The 25,703-nt window shown below is 33.0% G+C and overlaps 1 protein-coding gene across 4 annotated transcripts in view; it reads left to right on the forward strand.

Annotated features, from left to right (window-relative positions):
* AP3S1 (adaptor related protein complex 3 subunit sigma 1) overlaps positions 1 to 25,284 on the forward strand; it is a 73,792-nt gene extending 48,508 nt beyond the window's left edge. For 2 of the 4 annotated variants that reach the window (XM_079143919.1, XM_079143918.1), the window contains 3 exons: positions 15,816 to 15,923; positions 18,791 to 18,831; positions 24,570 to 24,708. In XM_079143919.1, the coding sequence (XP_079000045.1) occupies positions 15,816 to 15,923; positions 18,791 to 18,826 (144 nt within the window). In that variant the 3' untranslated portion in view covers positions 18,827 to 18,831; positions 24,570 to 24,708. Of the gene's footprint in view, positions 1 to 15,815; positions 15,924 to 18,790; positions 18,832 to 24,569 lie in introns of all 4 variants that reach the window. The other 2 variants (XM_079143917.1, XM_079143916.1) reach the window with 1 other exon arrangement.
* Positions 25,285 to 25,703: the final 419 nt, after the last annotated feature.

Consider the following 25,703-nt stretch of genomic DNA (forward strand, 5'->3'; position numbering starts at 1 on the left):
TTCTTAGTTTTGGAAAAAGAAAATGATGAGACAGATTCAATATCTGAGTTTCTAAAAGTCTGAGCATTTTTCAGAATTAATGAAAGATAATAATCTGCAGATAAAAGAATCACATTAGGCTATATAGAAAGAAGTCTGCACCAAGACTAATAATGGCAAAGTTGGATAAAAGAGAAAGAATTTTTGAAAGCATCCAGAGATAAAAGATAAATTACTTTCACAGGAGGCATGATTAGATTGGCAACCAGTTTCTTAGTAGCAACAACAGAAGTTAGAAGACAGTGTGTTCAGTGAAAATAACTGCCAAATTGTAATTCTGGAATCAACAAAAATATCTTTCGAGAATATAGAGAAAACCAATAATGAGGAAATATGCCACCAGTAAGTTTTCACTGAAGGAAATTCCAAATGGGTACTTTGCACAGAAGGAGGTCAGAGATGAAGGAGGAACATATTGAAAGATGAAGAGTAAAGAAAATGGTAAGTCTGTAGATAATATAACTGAACCCTGACAGAGCCTTTGTAGAATTAAAACAAACAAACAAGCAAAAAAAACCATAATGTTAAATGTAAGTGAACAATAACATATAAGCCAAAAAGTGTAGAAATAGAACTGGCATATTCTAAGGTGTTTTTGTTTTTGTTTTTGTTTGTTTTTTGAATGAACAGTTGTATCTTTCATAATATATAAGCAGCTCTTCAGGATATAGAATAGAAAATAGAACAGCTTTCTAGTTTCTTTTCAGTCAGAGCTGAATATTTTGAATTTTCGGATTTTGAGACATTCATTTTCAAAGTAAATATACCAAAATAGAATTAATTTTTTGTTACTTGAATTATTTTTATCTGTTACTTTGAATTATGCCCCTTCTGCTTTTCTTTGCTTGTCTATTAACTAATGTCTTCATTATTATTATTGTCATTATGTTATATATTTTCTCTTGCTATTTTTGTCTTAAAAATACTACCAGAATGTTGATATGATGATAAAATATACTCCTGAATTTCTTTAGTATTTTTTTCAAATCTTTATACTTTGGAATTTAATAATATAATACTCAAGAAATGTAGGGTTTTTTTTGGGCGGGGGGATATAGTCTTCTTTTAGTAACTGATCCTTATAAACTGAATTAATCTCAAGTTAGTATTAGTCAAGGAATTGGTGATTTAGTTCAGTGGCAGAGTGCTTACCTAACACATATAAGGCCCTGAGTTTGGTCTTCAGCTAGTAGGGCGGGGGAGAGATATTAGTCAAGTTACTTGTAGAACTGATTTTTTGGGGGGAGGGGAGTGTACCAGGGATTGAACCTAGGGATGCTTAACTACTGAGCCACATCTTTTTATGTTTTAATTTTGAGACAGGATCTTGCTAAGTTGTTGAGGCTGACTTTGAACTCATGATCCTCCTGCCTCAGCCTCCCGAGCCCCTGAGATTACAGGAGTGCATCATTGCACCCAGCTTAGCAAACATTTCTTAAGGTTAAAAATAAAACTAAGTAAAAATTTTGAGTAGTGGAACAGTATGATATGTCCAATATATTTTTAAAATATATTTTTAGTTGTAGATGGACACAATACTTTATTTATTTATTTATTTATTTATTTATTTATTTATTTATTTATGTGGTGCTAAGAATTGAACGCAGTGCCTCACATGTGCTAGGCAAGCACTGTACCACTGAGCCATAACCCCAGCGCCAATATGTCCAATATTTTATTTAACAAAATTCAGGTAGATATTTTGAAAAGATATATTTTAGAAGCATTAATGTCAGTAGTGACTTCAGTAAAACAAATACACCCATTTTCTAACTTAATATTTTTCATCATAGCTTTTATTTAATCTGTTAACTCTTATAGAGCTAAAGCAGGATGAAAAAAATACCATAATTTGAGATCCCTTAAAAGGCACATTTTCTTCCATATTGTAACATTTCTGAGGTTAGGGTGCATGTTATATTCCATAATTTGTCATAATTTAATTGGCAGTTTTTAATTGGTATAATTTTTTATCATCAGTGGTAACATAATTTTGAAGAAAATGTGATAAAAATATTTAGATCATTTAGAATTGTAAGTGCAAGTTTTCATTATTATCAAATGAGTATATATGTATTAAACTTTTATCATCAGATTAGTTAGAAAGGGCATGACCTACAAAGCAAATGGATGAACAATTTAAATTAACAATTTAAAATAACATTTTAGCTGTTCTGTCTTAATAATAAAAGCATATGCTTAACTAGTTTTTAGAGTAGATTTACTACTCTGCTTTGGTATCATTTTTTCTTAACTCCTATTCAGTTTCCTGTGTAAGCAGAGAATGAGGTGTTCATTGCAAAACACATCTTAAAATATTTATTGAGTGCTTAATACAGCAGGGTTATGTGAAGGACATGACTTATCTCTGTCCTCAAATAGTTTGCTGTTGTGTTTATGAACACAACGTCTCCTCGTCTGTTTCTTGTCCCTCTTGCTTCCCACAATTAAAAAGAAAATTAGTATTAGTCAGATACTTTACTATTTTAAAATTACATTAACAGTATTGTTTAGAAAGAGTCAAATGATACTGAAGACTAGTTGATTAAATATGAACATTTTTCTTACCTTGTTCCCCTCTCCTCATACCTACTCACTCCCACCCACACTACTTCTCTGAAGTCATCTCTTAATGTTTGAGCTAGGGTAGGCTTCCAGAGACTTTTTCCTGTGTCTGTGCCGTACTTTATTAACTCATCTATCTCTAGATCCTTCCATGTCAATCCATGATATTGTCTTTATTCTGAAGGGAAATATTAAATACACATGCCGTATTTTGTTTATCACCCTGAAGTCAAATGTTATTATAGTCAAATTTTAAACTGTGGTACGGGGGACCTCATTTCTATCCAAAATTATAGCAAAGTACATAGCTTTTAGACTGTGAAAATGGGTAATAACCTGTAGGAAGGAATCTATATAATTTGATCTTCTTCTTTTCTTTATCCTTCTTAAGATTCTAGATTCAGTCTAGTGGAGGAGGGCTTCTGACTGTTTAAAGTGAAATGTATCTGATTAACTTTCACTATATTATCCACTGACCAATGTATGTAGGCTTTGTTCAAGTGTATGGAAGCACTCCATCTAAATATTTAATAAATATTTAATATTTATTAAATATTATTTAATAATTTTTAATATTTAATATCTATAAATAAATAGTAGGGTAGTGAAAACTATTGAATACAAGTAAATACCTTGTTCTTTACTTTTGAATTTTAACCTAATTGATAAAAATGATTTTAAAAGGAAAAAAGTATATTAACTATTAGATACCCAAAATATGATTTATGTAAATATTAATAAAAATAATAAAGAGAGCATTTAGTCTTAAATATTCTAGTGGTTTTAAGGAGAGGTTTCCACATTCTGCACACACACATTTAAAGTGGCATGCTTATTTTTTTTTATCAACAACAAATATTCCGCACCTTTGTGCTACCTTATGAATAACTTCAATACATGCATTGCTTTAGTTGAGGCCCTTCGTATTGTTCCTTGGAACTACTGCTGTCATCTCTCTTACTTTTAGCAAGGTTTTTTTTTTTTTTTTTTAAATAATATGTGTACAAGTTAAAATTTTTTAAAAAGAAAACTATAAAATAAAAAGATTTTTTTCATTCTTTCTCAGTCCTTTAGTCTGATTCTTAAATAAGTGCTATCAAAAGGTATGTATTGTGCCTTGGACATACCCAAATTTGCAATCATATAATTTTTTTTAAAACTCAGTGGGAACATATCATAGATATTGTTTGATTCCATTGGTTTTTACTAGGTAGTCCATATTTCTGAGAAATCTATAGATTTTTCTTATTTTTAGTTGTATGATGATTAGACTCTTCATCATACATTCTTGTATTTTTTGGGTATTCGTTCTTTATTTTTTATTGTAAACAAATGGGATACATGTTGTTTCTCTGTTTGTACATGAAGTATAGGCATACCATTTGTGTAGTCATATATTTACATAGGGTAATGGTGTTTGATTCATTCTGTTATTTTTTCCTCCCCCCCACCCCTCCCACCCCTCTTTTCCCTCTATACAGTCCCTCCTTCCTCGATTCTTGCCCCCCCACCCCCCATTATGTATCATCATCCGCTTATCAGTGAGATCATTCGTCCTTTGGCTTTCTGAGATTGGCTTATCTCACTTAGCATGATATTCTGCAATTTCATCCATTTGCCTGCAAATGTCATAATTTTATTATTCTTTATGGCTGAGTAATATTCCATCATATATATATATCACAGTTTCTTTATCCACTCATCAATTGAAGGGCATCTAGGTTGGTTCCACAAACTGGCTATTGTGAATTGAGTAGCTATGAACATTGATGTGGCTGTATCTATGTAGTATGCTGATTTTAAGTCCTTTGGGTATAGGCCGAGGAGTGGGATAGCTGGGTCAAATGGTGGCTCCATTCCAAGTTTTCTAAGGAATCTCCACACTGCTTTCCAGAGTGGCTGCACTAATTTGCAGCCCCACCAGCAATGTATGAGTGTACCTTTTTCCCCACATCCTCTCCAACACCTATTGTTGCTTATATTCTTGATAATCGCCATTCTAGTTTGGGTGAGATGGAATCTTAGTGTAGTTTTGATTTGCATTTCTCTTATTACTAAAGATGGTGAACATTTTTCATATGTTGTTGATTGCTTGTCGATCTTCTGTGAAGTGTCTGTTCATATCCTTAGCCCATTTGTTGACTGGGTTATTTGTATTCTTGGTGTAGAGTTTTTTGAGTTCTTTATATATTCTGGAAATTAGTGCTCTATCTGAAGTATGAGTGGCAAAGATTTTCTCCCACTCTGTAGGCTCTCTCTTCACATTGCTGATAGTTTCCTTTGCTGAGAGAAAGCTTTTTAATTTGCATCTATCCCAGTTATTGATTCTTGCTTTTATTTCTTGTGCTATGGGAATCCTGTTAAGGAAGTCTAATCCTAAACTGACAGGTTGAATATTTGGACCTACTTTTTCTTCTATAAGATGCAGGGTGTCTTGTCTGATTCCGAGGTCCTTGATCCATTTTGAGTTGAGTTTTGTGCAGGGTGAGAGACAGGGCTTTAGTTTCATTCTGTTGCATATGGATTTCCAGTTTTCCCAGCACCATTTGTTGAAGAGGCTATCTTTTCTCCATTGCATATTTTTGGCACCTTTGTCTAGTGTGAGAAAATTGTATTTATTTGGGTTTGTGTCTATGTGCTTTATTCTGAACCATTGATCTACCTGTCTATTTTGGTGCCAATACCATGCTGTTTGTGTTACTATTGCTTTGTAGTATAGTTGAAGGTCTGGTATTGTGATACCCCCTGCCTCACTCTTCCTGCTAAGGATTGCTTTAGCTATTCTGGGTTTCTTATTCTTCCAGATGAATTTCATGATTGCTTGCTCTATTTCTGTGAGTTACGTGATTGGGATTTTAATTGGAATTGCATTGAATCTGTATAACACTTTTGGAAGTATGGCCATTTTGACAATATTAATTCTTCCTCTCCAAGAACATGGGAGATCTTTCCATCTTCTAAGGTTTTCTTTAATTTCTTTCTTTAGTGTTCTGTAGTTCTCATTGTAGAGGTCTTTCACCTCTTTTGTGAGATTGATTCCCAAGTATTTTATTTTTTTCGAGGCTATTGTGCATGGGTAGTTTTCCTAATTTCTTTTTCTGAAGATTCATCACTTATGTATAAAAATGCATTGGATTTATGAGCATTGATCTTATATCCTGCTACTTTACTGAATTCACTTATGAGTTCTAAAAGCTTTCTTGTGGAATTTCCCAGTTTCTCTAAATATATAATCATGTCATCAGCAAATAGGGATAGTTTGAGTTCTTTTCCTGTTCCTATCCCTTTAATTTCTTTGGTTTGTCTAATTGCTCTGGCTAGATTTTCAAGGACAATATTGAATAGAAGTGGTGAAAGAGGGCATCCCTGCCTTGTTACTAGTTTTTAGGGGGAATGCTTTCAGTGTTTCACCATTTAGAATGATATTGGCCATGGGCTTAGCGTGGATGGCCTTTACAATGTTAAGGAATGTTCCCACAATGACCACAGACTAAAGGTGAAAGGATGGGAAAAAACATACCATGCACATGGACTCAGCAGAAGAGCCAGAGTATCCATCCTCGTATCATGTCACGTGGACTTCAAGCCAAAGTTAGAAGGGTTAAAAAAGGACATTTCATATTGCCTAAGGGAAGCATAAATCAGCAAGACATAACAATCATAAATATCTATGCCCCGTACATAGCTCATCCATGTACGTCAAACAAGTCCTTCTCAATTCCAGAAATCAAATAGACCACAACACAATAATTCTAGGTGATTTTAACACACCTCTCTCACCACTGGACATATCTTCCAAACAATAATTGAACAAAGAAACCATAGATCTCAATAGCACAATCAATAATTTAGACTAAATGGACATATATAGAACATACCATCCAACAAAGAGTGAATACACTTTCTTCTTGGCAGCATATGGATCCTTCTCTAAAATAGACCATATTTTATGCCATAAAGCTAATGTTAACAAATACAAGAAGATAGAGATACTACCTTGTACTCTATCAGATCATAATGGATTGAAATTAGAAATAAATGACAGAATAAAAAACAGAAACTTCTCCAACACCTGGAGATTAAATAATACGCTATTGTATGATGAATGGATAACAGAAGACATCAGGAGGGAAATTAAAAAATTCTTAGAGGTAAACAAGAACAAAGATACATCATATCAAAATCTCTGGGACACTGTGAAAGCAGTACTTAGAGGAAAATTTATTTCATGGAGCTCATTCAATAAAAGAAGAAAAAAATCATCAAATAAACGACCTAACATTGCAGCTCAAAGCCCTAGAAAAAGAAGAACAGAGCAACACCAAAAGTAGTAGAAGACAGGAAATAGTTAAAATGAGAGCTGAAATCAATAAAATTGAAACAAAAGAAACAACTGAAAAAATTGACAAAGAGTTGTTTCTTTGAAAAAATAAACAAAATTGATAAACCCTTAGCCACACTAACAGAAGGCAGAAGGAAAGAGAAAACTCAAATTACTAAAATTCGAAATAAACAGGGAAATATCACAATAGACCCGAAGAAATACAAAACATAATTAGAAGCTATTTTGAAAATCTATACTCCAACAAAATAGAAAATCTCAAAGACATCAGTAGGTTTCTAGAGACATATGAATTGCCTAAACTGAACAAGGAGGACATACACAATTTAAATAGATCAGTTTCAAATGATGAAATAGAAGAAGTCATCAAAAGCCTACCAACAAAGAAAAGTCTGGGACCAGATGGGTTCTCAGCCGAGTTCTACAAAACCTTTAAAGAAGAGCTCATTCCAATACTCCTCAAAGTATTCCATGAAATAGAAGAGGAGGGAACCCTCCCAAACTCATTCTATGACACCAGTATCACCCTGATACCTAAACCAGACAGAGACACATTGAGGAAAGAAAATTTCAGGGTATTTGGTTGTTGTCAACATAGTTTGTTGATCATTTTTGTACATATATCTGGCACCAGTTTATTTTCTTAAGTCAGCCTCTCATTTTCTCCTGTTTTTACAGCACATTCTTTATTTTCTGGTAGAACCATGGAAAGAAAAAATATATACATAAAGTGTGATCTTACTAATGTAAAGTAGTTATTCGTATGCATACACATATATAATAAGTTTTTTAGGAGGATATACAAGATACAGCTAATGGAATATCTTTGGATAGAGAGACCTAATAACAGATTCAGCGTGTGTTGGAGACTATGATTGTTGACACACAAGTTTCTGTATGGCTTAAATTTTTTATCATTTGACTATATTGCTGTTTTTTAAAAACATAGAAATGAAACTTAGAAGTTACAGTTTACATTCAGAAGTAGCTATGTTGTTGAGTAGATAGAGCATACATTTAAAACAAACATCCACAGTAGATATATATTGTTAATATGATATTTACCATTCATAGAGAGCAGGCTGTGCCTTGCTCTTACTCCAGTTTAAATACAAATGCTAAGGTAGAATGACTTGGCACTTTGTGCACGTAGATAACCTCCTGACATTGGGCACACAAAATTTATTGAGAAGAACCACCACCAACCACCTGCATAGCATAGTCATTAGTCACAGACTGATAAATAACTTACTTGTGCTAATAATAAATTGCCATCTCTGAACTTACAAATTAAATTAGGGGCCCATAGACTCATGCTTTTGAAGATCAACTATAAAGAAACCAGGCTTGTGAGCTTCTTAGGAACATCAGACCAGTTGGGTGATAACCACCTCATCTAGAACCCATAAAAGGAGGTAAGGTATGCCTGGGATGATGGTGTGGTACACCTTCCTACTTTCTCGTGTATTTTATCATGCCCTGTGCCTAAGAGATCACTGTGGTAATGAACTGGCTCTGTTCCAATTCTTCACCTCATTGAAGGGTTTTCCCTGCTATTTTGATACTATCCACTGGCAAACTTCTCCCAGTACCCTTTTGCCTTGACAGCTCACTCTTGGGTTTGGGTTTTCCCTCTTACATGAACCACCTACAATGACTTCATTTGTGTGGACTCTTTATTTTTTCTTGCCTTTGTTTTTCCTATGCCATTTAACTCTTATGGCCACCGTAGTCCTTTCTCAGCCTCTCTGTGGCCTAATAATCACTGTTTGAAGTATGACATGTGATATGAAAGTTACAGATATTAGTAATTAAGGTTACAATGGAATAAAGAACTTGTAGTTGCCATGGTCATGACTACCATGTGAAATCAGGAGTACTCAGTGAATTACAGGTGTTGAAACTGGTATAGCTGGTGAATTTATTTATATTCAGTAAATTTGTCATTGTGAAAAGACAAACATATCAGTCTAGATCAGTGACATAGCTTGCTCACTGTATTATTTTTTTAGACACTTGAGAACTTGAAAAAATTCAGAAAAAGGGTAAAAACTCATTTAACTTATCTTAAATAAATATCCAGATAGTTTAATAGATGAGTTATATATAAAGATGTTACCACCCTGTCCTTTTTTTAAAATATTTTTCTTTTTTAATTTTAATTTTTTTAAATTTAGATTCATTGTACACAAATAGGATACAACTTTCCTTTTTCTGGTTGTACACAAAGTAGACTCAAACCATTTGTGTAATCATACATATCATAGGGTAATGATGTTTGTCTCATTCTATTATCTTTCCTTCCCCTAACCCCCTCCCCACCCCTCACTTTCCTCTATACAATCCATCCTTCCTCCATTCTTGCTTTGCCCCCCCCCCATTATGTATCATCATTCACTTATCAGAGAAATCATTTGGCCTTTGTTTTTTTGGGATTGGCTTATTTCACTTACCATAATATTCTCCAACTCCATTCATTTACCTGCAAATGCCATAATTTTATTCTTTATGGCTGAATAATATTCCATTGTGTATATATACCACAGTTTCTTTTTTTTATTATTTTTATTTTTCTATTGTAAACAAATGGGATACATGTTGTTTCTCTATTTGTACATGGAGTCAAGGCATACCATTTGTGTAATCATAAATTTGCATAGGTAATATTGTTTGATTCATTCTGGTTTTTTTTTCCTTTCCCCCCCACCCCTCCCACCCCTCTTTCCCCTCTATACAGTCCTTCCTTCCTCCATTCTTACCACCCTCCTTAACCCTAACCCTAAACCTAACCCTAACCCTAACACTAACCCCTTCCACTCCCCATTATATGTCCTCATCCGCTTATCAGCGAGATCATTTGTCCTTTAGTTTTTTGAGATTGGCTTATCTCACTTAGCATGATATTCTCCAATTTCATCCATTTGCCTGCAAATGCCATAATTTTATCATTCTTCATGGCGGAGTAATATTCCATTGTATATATATGCCACAGTTTCTTTATTCATTCATCAGTTGAAGGACATCTAGGTTGGATCCACAATCTGGCTATGGTGAATTGAGCAGCAGTGAACATTGATGTGGCTGTATCTCTGTAGTATGCTGATTTTAAGTCCTTTGGGTTATACCGCAGTTTCTTTATCCATTGATTTGTTGAGGGCATCTAGGTTGGCTTCACAATCTAGCTATTGTGAATCAAGCTGCTATAAACATTGATGTAGCTGCATCACTGTAGTAAGCTGATTTTAAGTCCTTTGGGTATAAACCAAGGAGTGGGATAGCTGGGTCAAATGGTGGATCCATTTCATGTTTCTATACCTTACTGTGGTACTATATGCTTAATAAGACTGGAGTGATCTTCTAATGAATAATTATCATTCTTTTACATGTTTATCCCCCTGAATTTCCATATTTTGTAATGTTTATTACCTCTTCATCAAGAATACAGTCTTTATGCATTTATTATCCTTATAATTGTGATACTGTGATATATAGTAAATATATATACACACACAAACATGCATTTAGATATATATTTTTTCTGTCCATCAGGTCTGTCCTGGAATTCAACCAGCTGTGGATCCAAAATAATTTTTTTATTGCATCTGTATTGAACATGTGCAGATATTTTTCTTACCATTATTCCCAAAACATTACAGTATTACAATGATTGACATGGCATTTATGTTATATTAATTATTATACATAATCTAGAGATGATGCAAAGTATATGGGAGTATATGTGTAGGAAGATGTACCTATGATATACTTTTCCATTTTATTTAAGAAACTAGAACATCTGCTTTGATTTCCATAGGTGTCCTGGAACCAACTTTCTCTCCCCGGGACATCAAGAGATAACTATTTTTGGTCATGGTTCTTTTTTTCCTGACAAATAGCTCTTATAAACCTTGAAATCTCCAGAGGGGATGACTCTTTTGTATGTTGATAAGATGACTGGTGCCTTGTAGACCCTAGTTACCTTCAGAATTGGGTGGGGACTGGTGATCTGAAAGACCAAGCATAACTAGGCTTGAAACTTTCAGCTTAGGGAGAGAGACTGAAGTTTCAGTTGATCACCAGTGGCCAAAGAGTTACTCAATCTTGCCTCCATGATATATCTTCCATAAATGCTGAAGGACAGGGTTCCTAGAGCTTCCAGATAATTGAACATGAAGCGGTTCCTGGAGGATGGCACACCTGTAGTGGGCAAAGCAGCTCTGTAGCCCTTCCCATACTATTAACTACCCGTCTCTGTATCTTTTGTAATATCCCTTATAATAAGCCAATAAGTGTAAGTAGTGTTTTCCTAAGTTCTGTGAGCTGCTCTAGCAAATTAGTTGAACCCCAAGAGGAGGTGGGTAGTGGGAAATCCCACTGTTCTAATCAGCTTTTTCACTGCTGTGACTAAGAGACCTGAGAAGAACAGTTGTAGAGGAGCAAAAGTTTATTTGGGGGCTCATGGTTTCAGAACTAAATCTAAAATGGTGGGCAGATTTGTGAAACTGAACCCTTTCCCTTTGGAATCCAGTGCACTCTGACAGTAGAAGGTGTCAGCATTGCATTGAATTAGAGGACACCCAGCCGTGTTGCTGCAGAATTCATTGCTTGCTTTGTGTGTATGGGAAGAACTGCACCACCTACCCACCCACCAACCTTCCTACCACACACACACACACACACACACACCCCTCTACCTTTGGTCACAGGAGTGTGGCGTGAGATTATAGGAATAATAAACTTTGTCCCCCCTTCCCTTAATTGTAAGCTTATGGTCCACAAATGACAGAGGCAGGAGATGGAAAGCACGCTTTCATTTACTGTACAGCAAGCTTTCGTTTATTCTGCAGCCAAGTCCATCAGTTAGGCATGGTATGGTCCATTTTCCGCGTATGGAACTGGCCCCTGAGTTAAAGAAGGAGTCTGGGTTTTATGGTCTCATTGGAGATTGCAGATGTGCAGTTTGGATAGTCTAGGGCTAGGTGTATAGGGTAGAACTTTAACTTAGGGAAGGTAGTTGTAAAAAGGTTGACACTCATTTTTATCTGGGAAAAGAGGAGTCCAGATCCCAAGGGATGAATACTCAAATCCTACTGATTGCTTCCCACAATTTCAATATTTGCTGTGCCTCAATTTAGGACTAAGAAGTGATGTGTCTGCTGAAGGTCATACAAATAAGTAGTAGAGTCAGTATTCATACCTATATAATTTTGGAGTCTCTACATTTAACCTCACACATGATCTTTTTGAAAAAAATTATAGCACAGTATACTATCTTATGGAACTTACTTCAGTTCTCAATTGTTTAATTTTTGTCCAGTAAACACTGTGAAAAAACGTGTTTTACATTTTTACTTTCTAATAGTTCAGACACTATTTTTTAGTCATTATCAGACATATTTATGATAAGAGATCTGAATATTACATGTATGGACTATTTTGAGGGTAAAAACACTATTACAGGGCTGGGGTTTTGGCTCAGTGGTAGAGTACTACCTGGCATGCATGAAGCACTGGGTTTGATTCTCAGCACTGCATATAAATAAATAGATGAAATAAAAGGTCCATCCACAACTAAAAATATTTTTTTAAAAACACCATTACACCTACAATAAAAAGAAAATTCTTTTGTTCCAATATGTTCATAGTGCTACATTGTTTTGTTAATTACCTTGAGTATAAGATTGCAACCTAATAATTGTTAACTAAGAATCTGATATAAAAAGGCTTTCTAGGCTATCAATGCTAAGCCCAAGGCCAGCATCATTCTAAATGGAGAAAAACTGAAAGCATTCCCTCTGAAACCTGGAACAAGACAGGGATACCCTGTTTCACCACTTCTATTCAACATCATCCTTGAAACTCTAGCCAGAGCAATCAGACAGATCAAAGAAATTAAAGGGATACGAATAGGAAAAGAAGAACTCAAACTATCACTATTTGCCGATGACATGATTCTATAATATTTAGAGAACCCAAAAAATTCTATCAGAAAACTTCTAGAACTAATAAATGAATTCAGCAAAGTAACGGTATAAAATCAACACTCATAAATCTAATGCATTTCTATTCATGAGTGATGAATCCTCTGAAAGAGAAATTAGGAAAACTATCACATTTACAATAGCCTAAAAAAAAATACTTGGGAATTAATCTAACAAAAGAGGTGAACAACCTCTACAATGAAAACTACAGAACACTAAAGAAAGAGATTAAAGAAAAACTTAGAAGATAGAAAGATGGCCCATGTTCTTGGTGGGCAGATTTAGTATTGTCAAAATGACCATACTACCAAAAGCACTATACAGGATCAATGCAATTCTAATTAAAATCCCAATGACATACTCATAGAAATAGAGAAAGCAGTCTTGAAATCCATTTGGAAAAATAAGAGACCCAGAATAGCCAAAGCAGTCCTTAGCAAGAAGAACAAAGCAGGTGGTCTCACAATACCAGACCTTAAACTATACTACAGAACAATAGTAACAAAAACAGCATGGTATTGGCACCAAAATAGACAGGTAGACCAATTACAGAATAGAATACACAGAGACAAACCCAAATAAATACAGTTATCTCATACTAGACAAAGGTGCCAAAAACATACAATGGAGAAAAGATGGCCTCTTCAGCAAATGGTGCTGGGAAAACTAGAAATCCATGTGCAGCAAAATGAAATGGAATCCCTGTCTCACCCTGCACAAAACTCAATTCAAAATGGATCAAGGACCTAGGAATTAGACCAGAGACCCTGCACCTAACAGAAGAAAAAAGTAGGTCCAAATCTTTATCATGTCGACTTAGGACCAGACTTCCTTAACATGACTGCCAAAGCATGAGAAATAAAAACAATCAGTAGATGGGATGGATTCAAACTAAAAAGCTTTCTCTCAGCAAAGGAAACAATCAGTAGTGTGAAAAGAGAGCCTATAGAGTGGGAGAAAATTTTTACCACACACACTTCACTTCAGATAGACACTAATCTCCCAAATTTATAAAGAACTTAAAAAACTTAATACCAGAAAATGCAAATAACCCTATCAATAAAAGGTCTAAGGAACTGAGCAGACACTTCACAGAAGAATATATACAAGCAATAGACAATTATATGAAAAAAAATGTTCAAAATCTCTATAATTAGAGAAATGCAAATCAAAACTACCCTAAGATTTCATCTCACTCTAATTATAATGGCTGTTATCCAGGATAGAAACAACAATACTTGTTGGTGAGGATGTAGGGGAAAAGGTACACTCATACATTGCTGGTGGTGTTGCAAATTGGTGCAGCCACTCTGGCAAGCAGTATGGAAATTCCTTAGAAAACTTGAAATGAGGGCTGGGGAGATAGCTCAATTGGTAGAGTGCTTGCCTTGCAAGCCCAAGGCCCTGGGTTTGATCCCTGGTAACAAAAAAAAAAAAAAAAAAAAAAAGAAAGAAAGAAAGAAAGAAAAGAGAACTTGAAATGGATCCACCATTTGACCCAAAACCTTGGTTTATACCCAAAGGACTTAAAATCAGCTTACTACAGTGATACAGCTACATCAATGTTTATAGCAGCTGGATTCACAATAAGTAGATTATGGAACCAACCTTCAATAGATGAACAGAAAAAGAAACTGTGGTGTATATACACAATGGAATACTCCTCAGCCATAAATAAGAATAAAATTATGTCATTTGCAGGTAAATGAATGCCGTTGGAGAATATCACGCTAAGTGAGATAAGCCAGTCCCCAAAACCAAAGGCCAAATGTTTTCTCTGATACATAATAGGGGAAGTAGGGATCAGGGTAGGGGAAGAATGGAGGAACTTCGGATTGTATAGAGGAAAAAGGGGGGGGGGAGGGGAGGAAGCAGGGGGAAGGAAAGATGGTGGAATGAGACAGACATCATTACCCTATGTACATGTATGATTATATGGGTGGTGTGACTCTATATCGCGTATAATCAGAGAAATGAAAAACTATTCTCCATTTGTGTACAGTGAATCAAAATGCATTCTGGTCTCGTGTATAACTAAATAAAACAAATAATTAAAAAATCTACGTTATTTTTGGAGTATTAAACATGACATTATGTCATTTTTATATTATCGTAATAGTGGGACAGTTAGCTTCTCTTTGCTAAGGATGATATGTTCCAAGGCCTCCCAGTAGATGCCTTATACCACAAATATTACCTGTGTTGTCAGCTTTCTGTCACCCTTAATTTTTGATTATGTGAGATGACAGTGCCTACATGATGAGATGAAAAGAGGAGAATGATGTAGGCATTGTGATATAGCAGTAGGCTACTGTTGATCTGCTGACATAAAGTCGGAACTGCTTCAGCTGATCCTGGATCATTGAGTAATGATAGTGTTGAGTGGGTAGCACATACTACTTGGATACATTGAGCAAAGGAATGATTCATATCCTAGGTAGGATGAAGTAGAGTGCCTGGAAATTCATCAGGCATACAATTTTAAAAAGTTATGAATTATTTCTGTAATTTTCCATTTGGATCAGTGTAGTCTGCAGGTAACCAAAACCAAGGAAGTGAAAGTATAGATAAGGGGGGACTACTGTAGTTAATAGTTATCAGTTACTTTGTTTCAGGTACTTCCATGGATCTCCTCATTTAATCTTTTCAATAGTCCTATGAAGAATGTAGTATTCTTGTTTGTTTTTCAGCCCATTAAACTAAGACGTAAAGAGGTTACATAATGGCCTAAAGATTCACAGGAGTGATGAAAGTGGATTATGATCCCTCATCCAATTATTTTTACTATTTATAAAATAGAATTGCAGTGTTTAAAACAAAAGCTACTGAAATCATGAAACATTTTGGTGGTGAAATTTTCTTAATGTGCTTATTATTTTTTCTTTTAGGTTCACAACATTCTTGCAGAAATGGTGATGGGGGGAATGGTATTGGAGACCAACATGAATGAGATTGTTACACAAATTGATGCACAAAATAAACTGGAGAAATCTGAGGTAAGAATGGAAAATTTTGCTCTAGTTAATAAGGTTTCTAAGCATGATCATAAATTATGCATGGTATGTAACTTTCACTGTTTGTCGTTCAATATCACCCTTTAGGTACAGCTGATTTGCTTATTCAGGTTTTGAAAATGGAATATACCTTTTAGTATGTTAAATGTCCTGTGACTATTATCCAACAACTAGCTTCATGTTATTCTTCTTTTAGCCACAATTTTAACTGCCTTGGCTAATAAACACAATTCCACATTCTCCCTGGAAAGGGAAAGCAGAGGAAATGGAATTCTTAGGAGGAAGTAGTGTTTCAGGTTATGTGCTTAATAAGTCTGAATGCACACTGAAAAAACAAATTTGGTACCTCAGTTTTTATATTTTGAATCTTTCCCGAAGGTCACTAACAAGTTAGTTATACCACATTTTTATACATTGATACAGATATTTATGATATTTATGGCATTCTAAAAGAGAAAATTTGGGTTTACTTTACTGACTTTGTGCTATTTGATTTGGCCTTTAAGTAAATTAAGGATACTCACACTTAACTATTGTATAAAACCCTACTTTACTTTAGAAATTTAGTGACTCTTTCCTCAAAAATGAGGCTAATGTCAGCAGAACATTCTGTGGCTAGGCCACTCAAATTCACAATATTTTAGTGCTATCTTATTATCTTGCCCAAAGTTTAGAAAGGTAAAATGTCTTGATATCTCATTCAGTGCTATACTAGAAATTTCATCATAGCTCAGATGTTTGGTTGGTTTGAAGTAAATATTACTATAAAACAGCAAAGAATTAATATATTAGTATTAATTTATAAAAGGTGAGTTCTGAAAATATTTTCTGGCATTTTAAAGGATCAGTTTGACACAATTCTGTGCTCATTTGAATTAAGGAAATACAAGATGATGGATTAAAAAAATCTGTTAGCTACAGTTGAGACTTTCTGTAAAATAGTCCTGTGTTTCTCCTCATCTAAATTGCTATTCTCATTGATTTCCCAAAGGGGAGATACTCAGTGATGATAAAGAGCTTAAACACAGGACTCTTTTAAGTAACTGTGTATATTTTGATGATTCTGTAGTCAGTTTTTAAAATACTGGATTTTGAAAGAAGAAAACATAATGTAGGGTAATAGAAAATATTTTGTTTCAGAACAAAGTAAAGGACTCCAAATATTTTTAGTATACTTGAATATACTATTTAGTATAGTAAAAGATTCATTGTAAAACCTACACTACAGTTTGCAGAATCTTAAAATGATAATTTGAAATGTATGTGAATTAAGCACTGCTTCAGAAAGCTTCTATGGTTACAGATTTTAAATGCCAAGGAACAGTAATATAATTCATTAATAATAGGTCTAAAATGAATGAATAATTTTGTGAATTTTGTGTAATCATCTGTAAAAATATATTGACCACTTGTTTGGAATTTTCACATTTCTAGGTACTAACTTCCTCCCATTGGTGGTGTTCCCCCTGCCCCATTTTTTTCTTTTCTTTTGCTCCTTAATGTTAACTATGTATAGTTTTTACAAATGTCATGGAGGGTCTGTAATAAATGCATTATAGGTATTTTTCTCTTTGTCCATTAAAACTATTTTAATAAGACAGTTTTTCTTATCTTTAAAGAGCAGTAAGATGCGACTTACATTTTTGAAGGGGATATTATAGTTATAAAATTACTGCAACTTAATACTATTAGCAGAAACAATACTATTTAAATAGAATACTGATGAATGCTTATTTATCAACTGATCCTATTTCTAACACATATAACCAGTTGTTATCTGCTACCACATTAGTTTTGCTTTTTGTGCTTTAGAAGAAGGTATGTTTTTAATCTGGGAATAAACCACAAAGTTATACATGATCAAGTGTTTCTCTACATAGGGTATCTGCTAATATTTTAATTTTTTAATATTTTAATGATGAAATACATCTTTTTAGACCATTTAGCCCTAATCATATTTTAAGAAATAGTGTTGAAAAAATAGATTGACTTCATGTAATTTTCCAGCAAGTTAAGTATCTTTAGATGACTATGAGCTTTATTCCAGACACATTGAAATTGTGAAAAGTTCTCATATTTTTTTTATTTCTCTGTCACTTCAACTGCTTAGATCTATCAAGAAATATAACTAGATTATTTGAGAGCAAAGTATAAACTTGTTAATTGTTACCAAATTTGTTATAATTTATTATAAAGCAAAAACTTAAGAAGAAAGAATTAAAATTCTGAATATCATGACTGATGAAAAGAACTGATTATTATAGTTTTAAAGTTCTGAGCAATACTACAGGAGTAGCATTCATCTTTTAAAAATCACCCTGAATATAATTAAGATATATCTTTTATAATACAATGTGGATTTATCCAGGTGCTTGTCAGAAATAAAAGATTTTGTTACATTGGTTCAAAGGTCATACATTTTCAGTGATGAAAGAAAGTGACCAGTTTAATTCCCAACACCTAGACAGATAGAAACAAAGATCTACCAGATCTTCAAAGAGGAGAAAGATACGCTCTGAATGTATTTTCATCTGTTTTCTATGTTTGGATAGAAAAGTGGCTTACTATAACACTGGGATCTTGGGAGAGGAGGGTTTAAGCTGGGAGGTTGGTGGGATTTGGGGGAAGTTTAAGAGGCACCCAGGAATCTGCTTAAAAATGAAATGACTCTCTGGGGGTGGAGGTAGAAGGGTGAGGTTGGGGAGGCTTGCTAGCTTTTATATATTTCATGTTATTCTTAAGATGGATAAATGAATCTGAATTTAGTCACTATTTTTTAAAAATCAGTCCTCTTTTTTTTTTCTGAACATCCTGATCTTTCTAGCTCTTTCCATTCTTCTCTCTTACAGACCTTTATCTTTCAGTCTCCCAGACAGGACAGGTAGACAAGGTATTGCTGACTTTGAGAAAAATGTACTTTAACAAAGGGAAAGCAAAATGATGTCAAAGGCAATTAATTCTTTAGGCCAGACTCAAAAATTCTTTGTGTTAATGAACCCATATAGTCCCTGTAGCCTATTTTCCATTCTAGTTTCTCCTTGTAGTTTCTTCATCTTTTATTGGACTTAGTGTATTTTACTAGTATATCATTGATGTCATGTTTGTTCTGTTTTGTCTGCCTGCATTGTAAAAGGAAAGTTTAAATTTTTTGTTCCTTTTTTAAAATATTGTCATTTAACTGACAAATTCTATTTGTAGAAATGACAATTTACTTTGTATATAAAAACTTAGAGTTTGTTTTGAGCATGATGTAACAGAACCAATCTTAATTTAACTTTCAAATGTTTTATCCATCTCCAAATTAGGATTCCAACATAAAATTGCCTGCTGGGTTTTGGAAGCTGTAAATTTAAAAACTCAAAAGCTGAACTTTTAGAGTTTAACATCCAAAGTGGGAAGCAGTAAAGTTTTAGAATAATGACTGTTAAATAATACTTCTTCCCCTCCAAAATGGTTTTCAGTTCCAAAGTCTTAACAGAATTGCCTTTCCAGTTTGACCTGCAGGTGCATTTTAACAGTGGCCAACAAAAAGTAGGATCAGAATCTCTTAAAACTTGAATTAAGTACTCTAAAAATAGAATTAAATTACCAACAAACACTGGATTTCTGCTGTAGCAAACCTTCTGACATCCAAACGTGTCCTAATCAGAATCAAATATATTGGCAAATATTGGAAGTGTTTTTAATAGATTCCTTACTTTACAAAATTAATTTTTCTTCAGTACTTTTGTACATGTTTTTATATCATAAATTAATACAGTGAACTACTATTTTAAAAGTTCCATGTAGATGATGATGAGCAATTTTTTGGCACCAAGCAATTTCAGGAAAAGATAAAAATGTTTATGTGCCTCCACTTAAGAATTTTCAGTTGAAAATAACCTTATTGAGTCTTATGGAAGAAAAACAATCTATAAATTTAATAAGGTAGGTTACCCAGTTGACTAAGTAGAAAAACATGAGAATTTGGCATGCTTTTTAGCTACTGCATTATTTGTGCTTTGCGAAGTAACAGCATACGTGTGACTTTGTAGTATCTTATTCTGAGATTATGGGCTGTATAATAAAGCTGGAGTACCATTTTTGGTCCCAGTATCTAAATTATTTTATCTCTGTTATGGAAAAGATCCATAATTTGCTCTCCATAAATTGAGAGCACTGCCAATTTCTATGTTGCAGTATTTAGTTTATATTAATCTGTTAAATTTTCTATCTATCAAAAAACCATCAACCACTTGGGTATGTTAACTTCCATCATTACAATTATTAATTGGCTTTTTTAAAAACCAGGTATTTATTTCAGAGAGTAGAGAGTAGAGAGTAGGAAAAGTGACCTTAAGATAAAGATATGGGAAGGTCAGCCATGAGTTGATTCTGCCCCTTTTCTTTGATGTGCATATGGATTTTTTACTTCTACTGAATTATGGTGAGGACCCCTAAGATCCACTTATTATCAAAATTAGTTGTAATAAATCCAGGGAAGTCATGAGTTTGCTATATTTATTTCACTCAGACAGGCAAATCCTGTTAGAAATTAAAACTATAACAGAAGGTACTTTATAAAATGACCAGTAATTTTTTAAGAATTTTTGAACATTCTAATTGTGATAAAATTGTTTATAAAATGCCTTGTTTCTTGCTCACCAGAAGACTGTCATCAGCATTTTAATGTATTTTTAACTGCTGTGTTGAAACATTGCATCCAAAGCCACAAGACAAGCCTATTACAAATCCTGATTAAAAATTATTCTGCCTCACATTCAGAAATTAAAACATTGAAATTTTCTGTTTTGCTCAAAAGCATGCATTCAAAATCTGACATTATTTTGTTAATGATTTTGAGTCTGAAACCATTTAATACTGTGTTTATTAATGTTGGTGTTCTTTGACATTCCTGTTAGGTCAAAGTTATGAATGTGCACATAGCAATTTCCAGCAGGAAGGATGAGTAAAGGTTCTAGTATGTACAAATGATCCAACTACCATCTTATTATACTATATTTCAAGCTTAAAGAAATTATTTTAAGATGGTAGATGGTATTTTATGTCTTAGATGAAATGAGTAGATTATTAATTTCTATTTCCCTTCAAGAAAGTTAATTGCTTATTGCATGAGGAAAGGGGAGCTTTCCAGTTCTTTGAAATATATTTTAGCAATGCTGCTTTTTCAGTTTTGCTTGCTCATATTTTGTTTATTTTTGGGTCTGGCAATTTAAAAAGAAAATCAAAAACAAATCATATCCATCCATTACTATCTTTGTGATTCAAGTGCTTGAAATTTCCAAGAGTATGTCTGTATAAGTCTTCTATCTGTTTGGCCTCATTTTGGTATACTTGCAGACTTCATTTTGTTTTCTTTCTCTTAATTCTGTTAATTTAATCTCATGGGAGAGAAAACATGCCCATTCTTTTATATACTGTACTTCATTCTTCCATCCAGTTCATACTCTTAACTGCTTTGGATTCATATATTTGTTTTTGTTAGTGGAGTTGCTGCAGTTTACCTGCCATGGTGGTGCTCGAGAATAACATAGATGGAAACAAGTTATTTCTCCAGTAGAATTTCATTCTTTTTCTTTTTGCTTTGTGTCAGTTATGTAATCTTAAATCTTTAAGAACTATGTTGTACTGTCAGGAATATCTTCGTTTACATTTTTAAATTGTGTGTACTACTAAGAAGTCAGGTAAACAATTTCAGTAAATTTTAGTGTTAAAAAAGTTAAGTTTTGGTAAAAGTTATCCTATTGCTCTGCATATATCTTACTGAAAAAAAATTTAACCAAGATGAAAATTACTTTATATTTCTGTGTCAGCAAATGGATTTCCTAATGGCAGATTACTTCCTTTACATTTTATGCTTTAATAAAAATGTTTCAGACTTTACTTTGATGGAAGTCTGAAAGTGAAATTTGTTTTATAATCATTCTGGTGTTGATTGCTTGAGAAATATAGTCCTTTTTTTTAAGCCATAGTTTTTATATATCAAAATTGATGGCTCATTTAAGCATCTACTTACTGATCAACAGTCTTTATATTTTTCTTCTTCACATTTAATATTGTTCACAATCTGATTTCTTAAAATGTTAAATAAAACTTAAAGTACATATTACAATATTTAAATTTCCTGCAACTTCAATTTATGATGTACTACACAAAAGTATCGAACATGCTTGAGAAATAATTTGATTCTCTTAATTCATCTGCGTGTTCTAAATAGTTCCCATCCTTTGCATGTCTATGGCTTGCTGCTTATGTTTAGAAGAATTATAGATTGTTGTATTTAGAAACTTCTGGTTTTATATTATAAGAACATGGCACATACATGCTATTTAAATCAATTACTATATTGAATTTATATATTCTCATTAGCAGTCCACAATCCAACATCATCTTTGGTCAAAAAGAAACAGTTTGACCTAATGAAATGTAACAAGATACATTTTTGTATTCTCATTTTCTTTACTTGAGTTTAGTTTGACTATACATGATACAGGGTGTATTATGGAAAATAAGGCTTTATGACATAAGTAAAATACTTATGTTTTACTATTTATAAATGTAAACCATAGAATCCAGTGGAATACATACATATTCTTTTTCACAATAATATCCTTTGATACTTCATAACTTTAAAAATATTTATGTTCAAGTATTTTGTCAATATATTTCTACTGTCTACTTATCATTTGTACCTTTATGGAATTTACAAAGTGAAAATATTGGCCTTTTAGTTAGAAAAATTACAAAATCTCTTTACCTGGAAAAATGATGCTAGTTCCATAATGTCTGCAATTTTGTAAAATAATTTTTGGTCCTTCAGCAGACAGCATGCTTTCTGGTAAAAGAATGTTTTCAGGGTGGTAAACCTGCTTGAGCAAATTCCTCTTTGGTCCTCAACTATTCTAAATTTTGGTAGCTAAACCTTTAACTTGAAATTATTAAATTAAAGATACTTTTGAATATAGTGCTTACTACCCTAACTAAACATCTTTTGGAGGAGCGGGAGGGAAATGGGGTATAACATAAACTTCTCCGCCTCAGGTAGGTATAAATGTAGAAGTCAATCAAATTTTTAGTTGTGTATTGAGAACAACTAACCTCCATTGAATTATAAACACTGAATTCTCCAGCCCTGTGTAGTCTTTAGTTGGGGTACGGAGTTTTTGATTCATTTCACCCTTATCATTGCCTATGTGGACCATATCTATTATTAATACTATTTTACTAACTTTTCTATTTCCAATTCTGAATTGATGATCCATGGCTTTTATTTCATTGCTTAACAATGTTTGTATCCTTTATTCAGCAAATAGTTTACACTGGCCTATTTTGTATCAGTCAAGATTTTTCTCAGGTAACAGCTTTATTATTATTATTATTTTAATTAGCAAAAAAAGGTAGGATTACATAAAAGAAAAAGCTAAAATTATGAAAAGGGACTTTAAAAACTATTTGATTTCTCAGATACTATCTTACATATATGTCATCTCAACAAACTGGAAGTTTTGTTTTTGTTAATTATTATTAATTTTCTATTTTTGTGCAAGATGATGCCACTGAACTCACATGTTTGTGTTGGCTTTTCTTTATTATGTTGAAGGTGATGACATTGTGTTTTACCACATAAAAGTGGTGAAATCTTATTGGTATATAAATTATACCTGAAATATGAATGCTATTGATTTTCACTTTCAGAAAAATTATATACATGCATTTTTCTTTTATTTTCAAACTTTGTTTTTTCCAAAATTATTTCACAAATTTTAAATTTTCCTACTAAGAGGAAAGCCAAATATTTTGCACTAGTGGTATTGACTGGAAATTTTAGATTTTATTCATTTACATATGCTCTTCCTTCTCTAAAATTGTATACTACCGATTAATATGCCGTTGAAGCTATATAAAGCATTTTTAATCATTAGAATTTTTACTAATACATTGGAAAGTTGGACTACCCTTTTTTTTTTTTTTTTTTGCAGTTTCATCTTTAGGGAAAACTTTTCTCTTTGGATTCAGACAGGCTTCATTTAAAAGCCCTGATTTTTTAAAATTTTTATTTAGTGTTCTAGAATTTTATAAAAGTTTAGAAGAACCCCCACAATTTTAAAAACCAGTTTTATTGTTTTGAAATGTTATAGGGTTTATCCCTGAATAAAGAAACTGAAGTATAATTTATTACCTTTAATTTTTATTTCAAAGCACATATTGATAATAAATGCCATTTTTAAAGAAAAAAACCATCATGATTGTTCCAAGAGATGTTTAATAAGGAAACTAATGTAAATTATGCTTTGTGCTTATATGTCACTTAAATCAAAATATAGGTAAAGATTTAGCTTTTGTCATGTGAATATTGCCTGTGATATCTAGGATAGCACCCATTAATTTGTATTTAAATCTTTACATTGTTATTATTGCATGTATTCACTGTATTTTTTAATGTGTCAACTGTTTTCTCTTTATAGATTAGTATTCAAAGTAACCATCTCATATCAATTCAAACTACCATCTGGTTTCTAAACTTGTTATGTGAAAATCCTTTTTCATTGTCTTCCATTATAAGTGTTTTATGATGAACTACACCTGAGTTGTACATTTTCTTTTTCTTTTATTTACTTCTGTATACAGGCTGGCTTAGCAGGAGCTCCAGCCCGTGCTGTATCAGCTGTAAAGAATATGAATCTTCCTGAGATCCCAAGAAATATTAACATTGGTGACATCAGTATAAAAGTGCCAAACCTGCCCTCTTTTAAATAAAATATTAAAAAGGCCACTCCCAGGTAAAATCCAGGGGGAAAAGTCATCTAAGTTTACCATGCAGTTGTTTACCAAAAATAGAGGAGGAGAGTCTTAACTTTTGCTCTTGGATTTAAGTCAAGGTACTGTATAGAAATTGTGTAAAATCAGTATGGAAGTTCAATGTTGCTTTTCTTGCTCAGTGGTTTTAACAAAATTAAGTAGTTCCAGTGTGATTTTTTTTTTTCCTTTTTTAAATTGCATTCCTATGCCCACCTAAGGCATGCCTGTGGATATTGGCTATTACAGTATTTTGAAAAGTAAGATATTTCTTTAATTATGTACAACCTAAAATGTTGGTGTTTTGTATCGATCATCAGTGCAGCATTCCTTAATTCTTTCTGCTGTTTGTCACAATTGTTATTTAAAGAACCAAATGTGTATTGCATGAAAACATGATGACCTTTTTCTCTTAGTTTAAATAAATTCCAAGGTAACTGGACTTCTAAAGCACCTGTCTGTTTGCCTGATACCTACTTTAGCAATAATTTTTTTTATGACCCTCTGATTCAACAAAGTAAATAAAAGTATATTTTATCACTGTTAAGCAGTTGTTAATGTTGATTTATTTAATATTTTCTCATGTTTTTGATATTTAGAAGCTCACTAAATTATTCTGAAATTCAGTTATTTCACAAGTCAGGGGTAGCATATCCTATAGTATATTTACTGTGTATACAGGATGGGATCTACAGTGGGAGATGATGAATCTTTTTTAAAAATATATATATATTAAGAAAACATAAAATCACCTTTACATAAGGAGTTTTAAACCTACTTCTCACCTCTTCTTACTCAGATGATAGAAAATAATTTCAGCAAGTGCTGATTTGCTTTTGAACACAAAATCGTTGTAAATCTAAACTAATTTTTTTTAAGTTCTGAAACTCATATATTTGAATTTCTCATAATTAACTCATAATTTCTTATTTGGTCTTACCTCAGCAACTCTGTGTGTGTGTGTGT

Source organism: Sciurus vulgaris, assembly GCF_902686455.1.
Source record: "Sciurus vulgaris genome assembly, chromosome: 6".
NCBI lineage: Eukaryota > Metazoa > Chordata > Mammalia > Rodentia > Sciuridae > Sciurus > Sciurus vulgaris.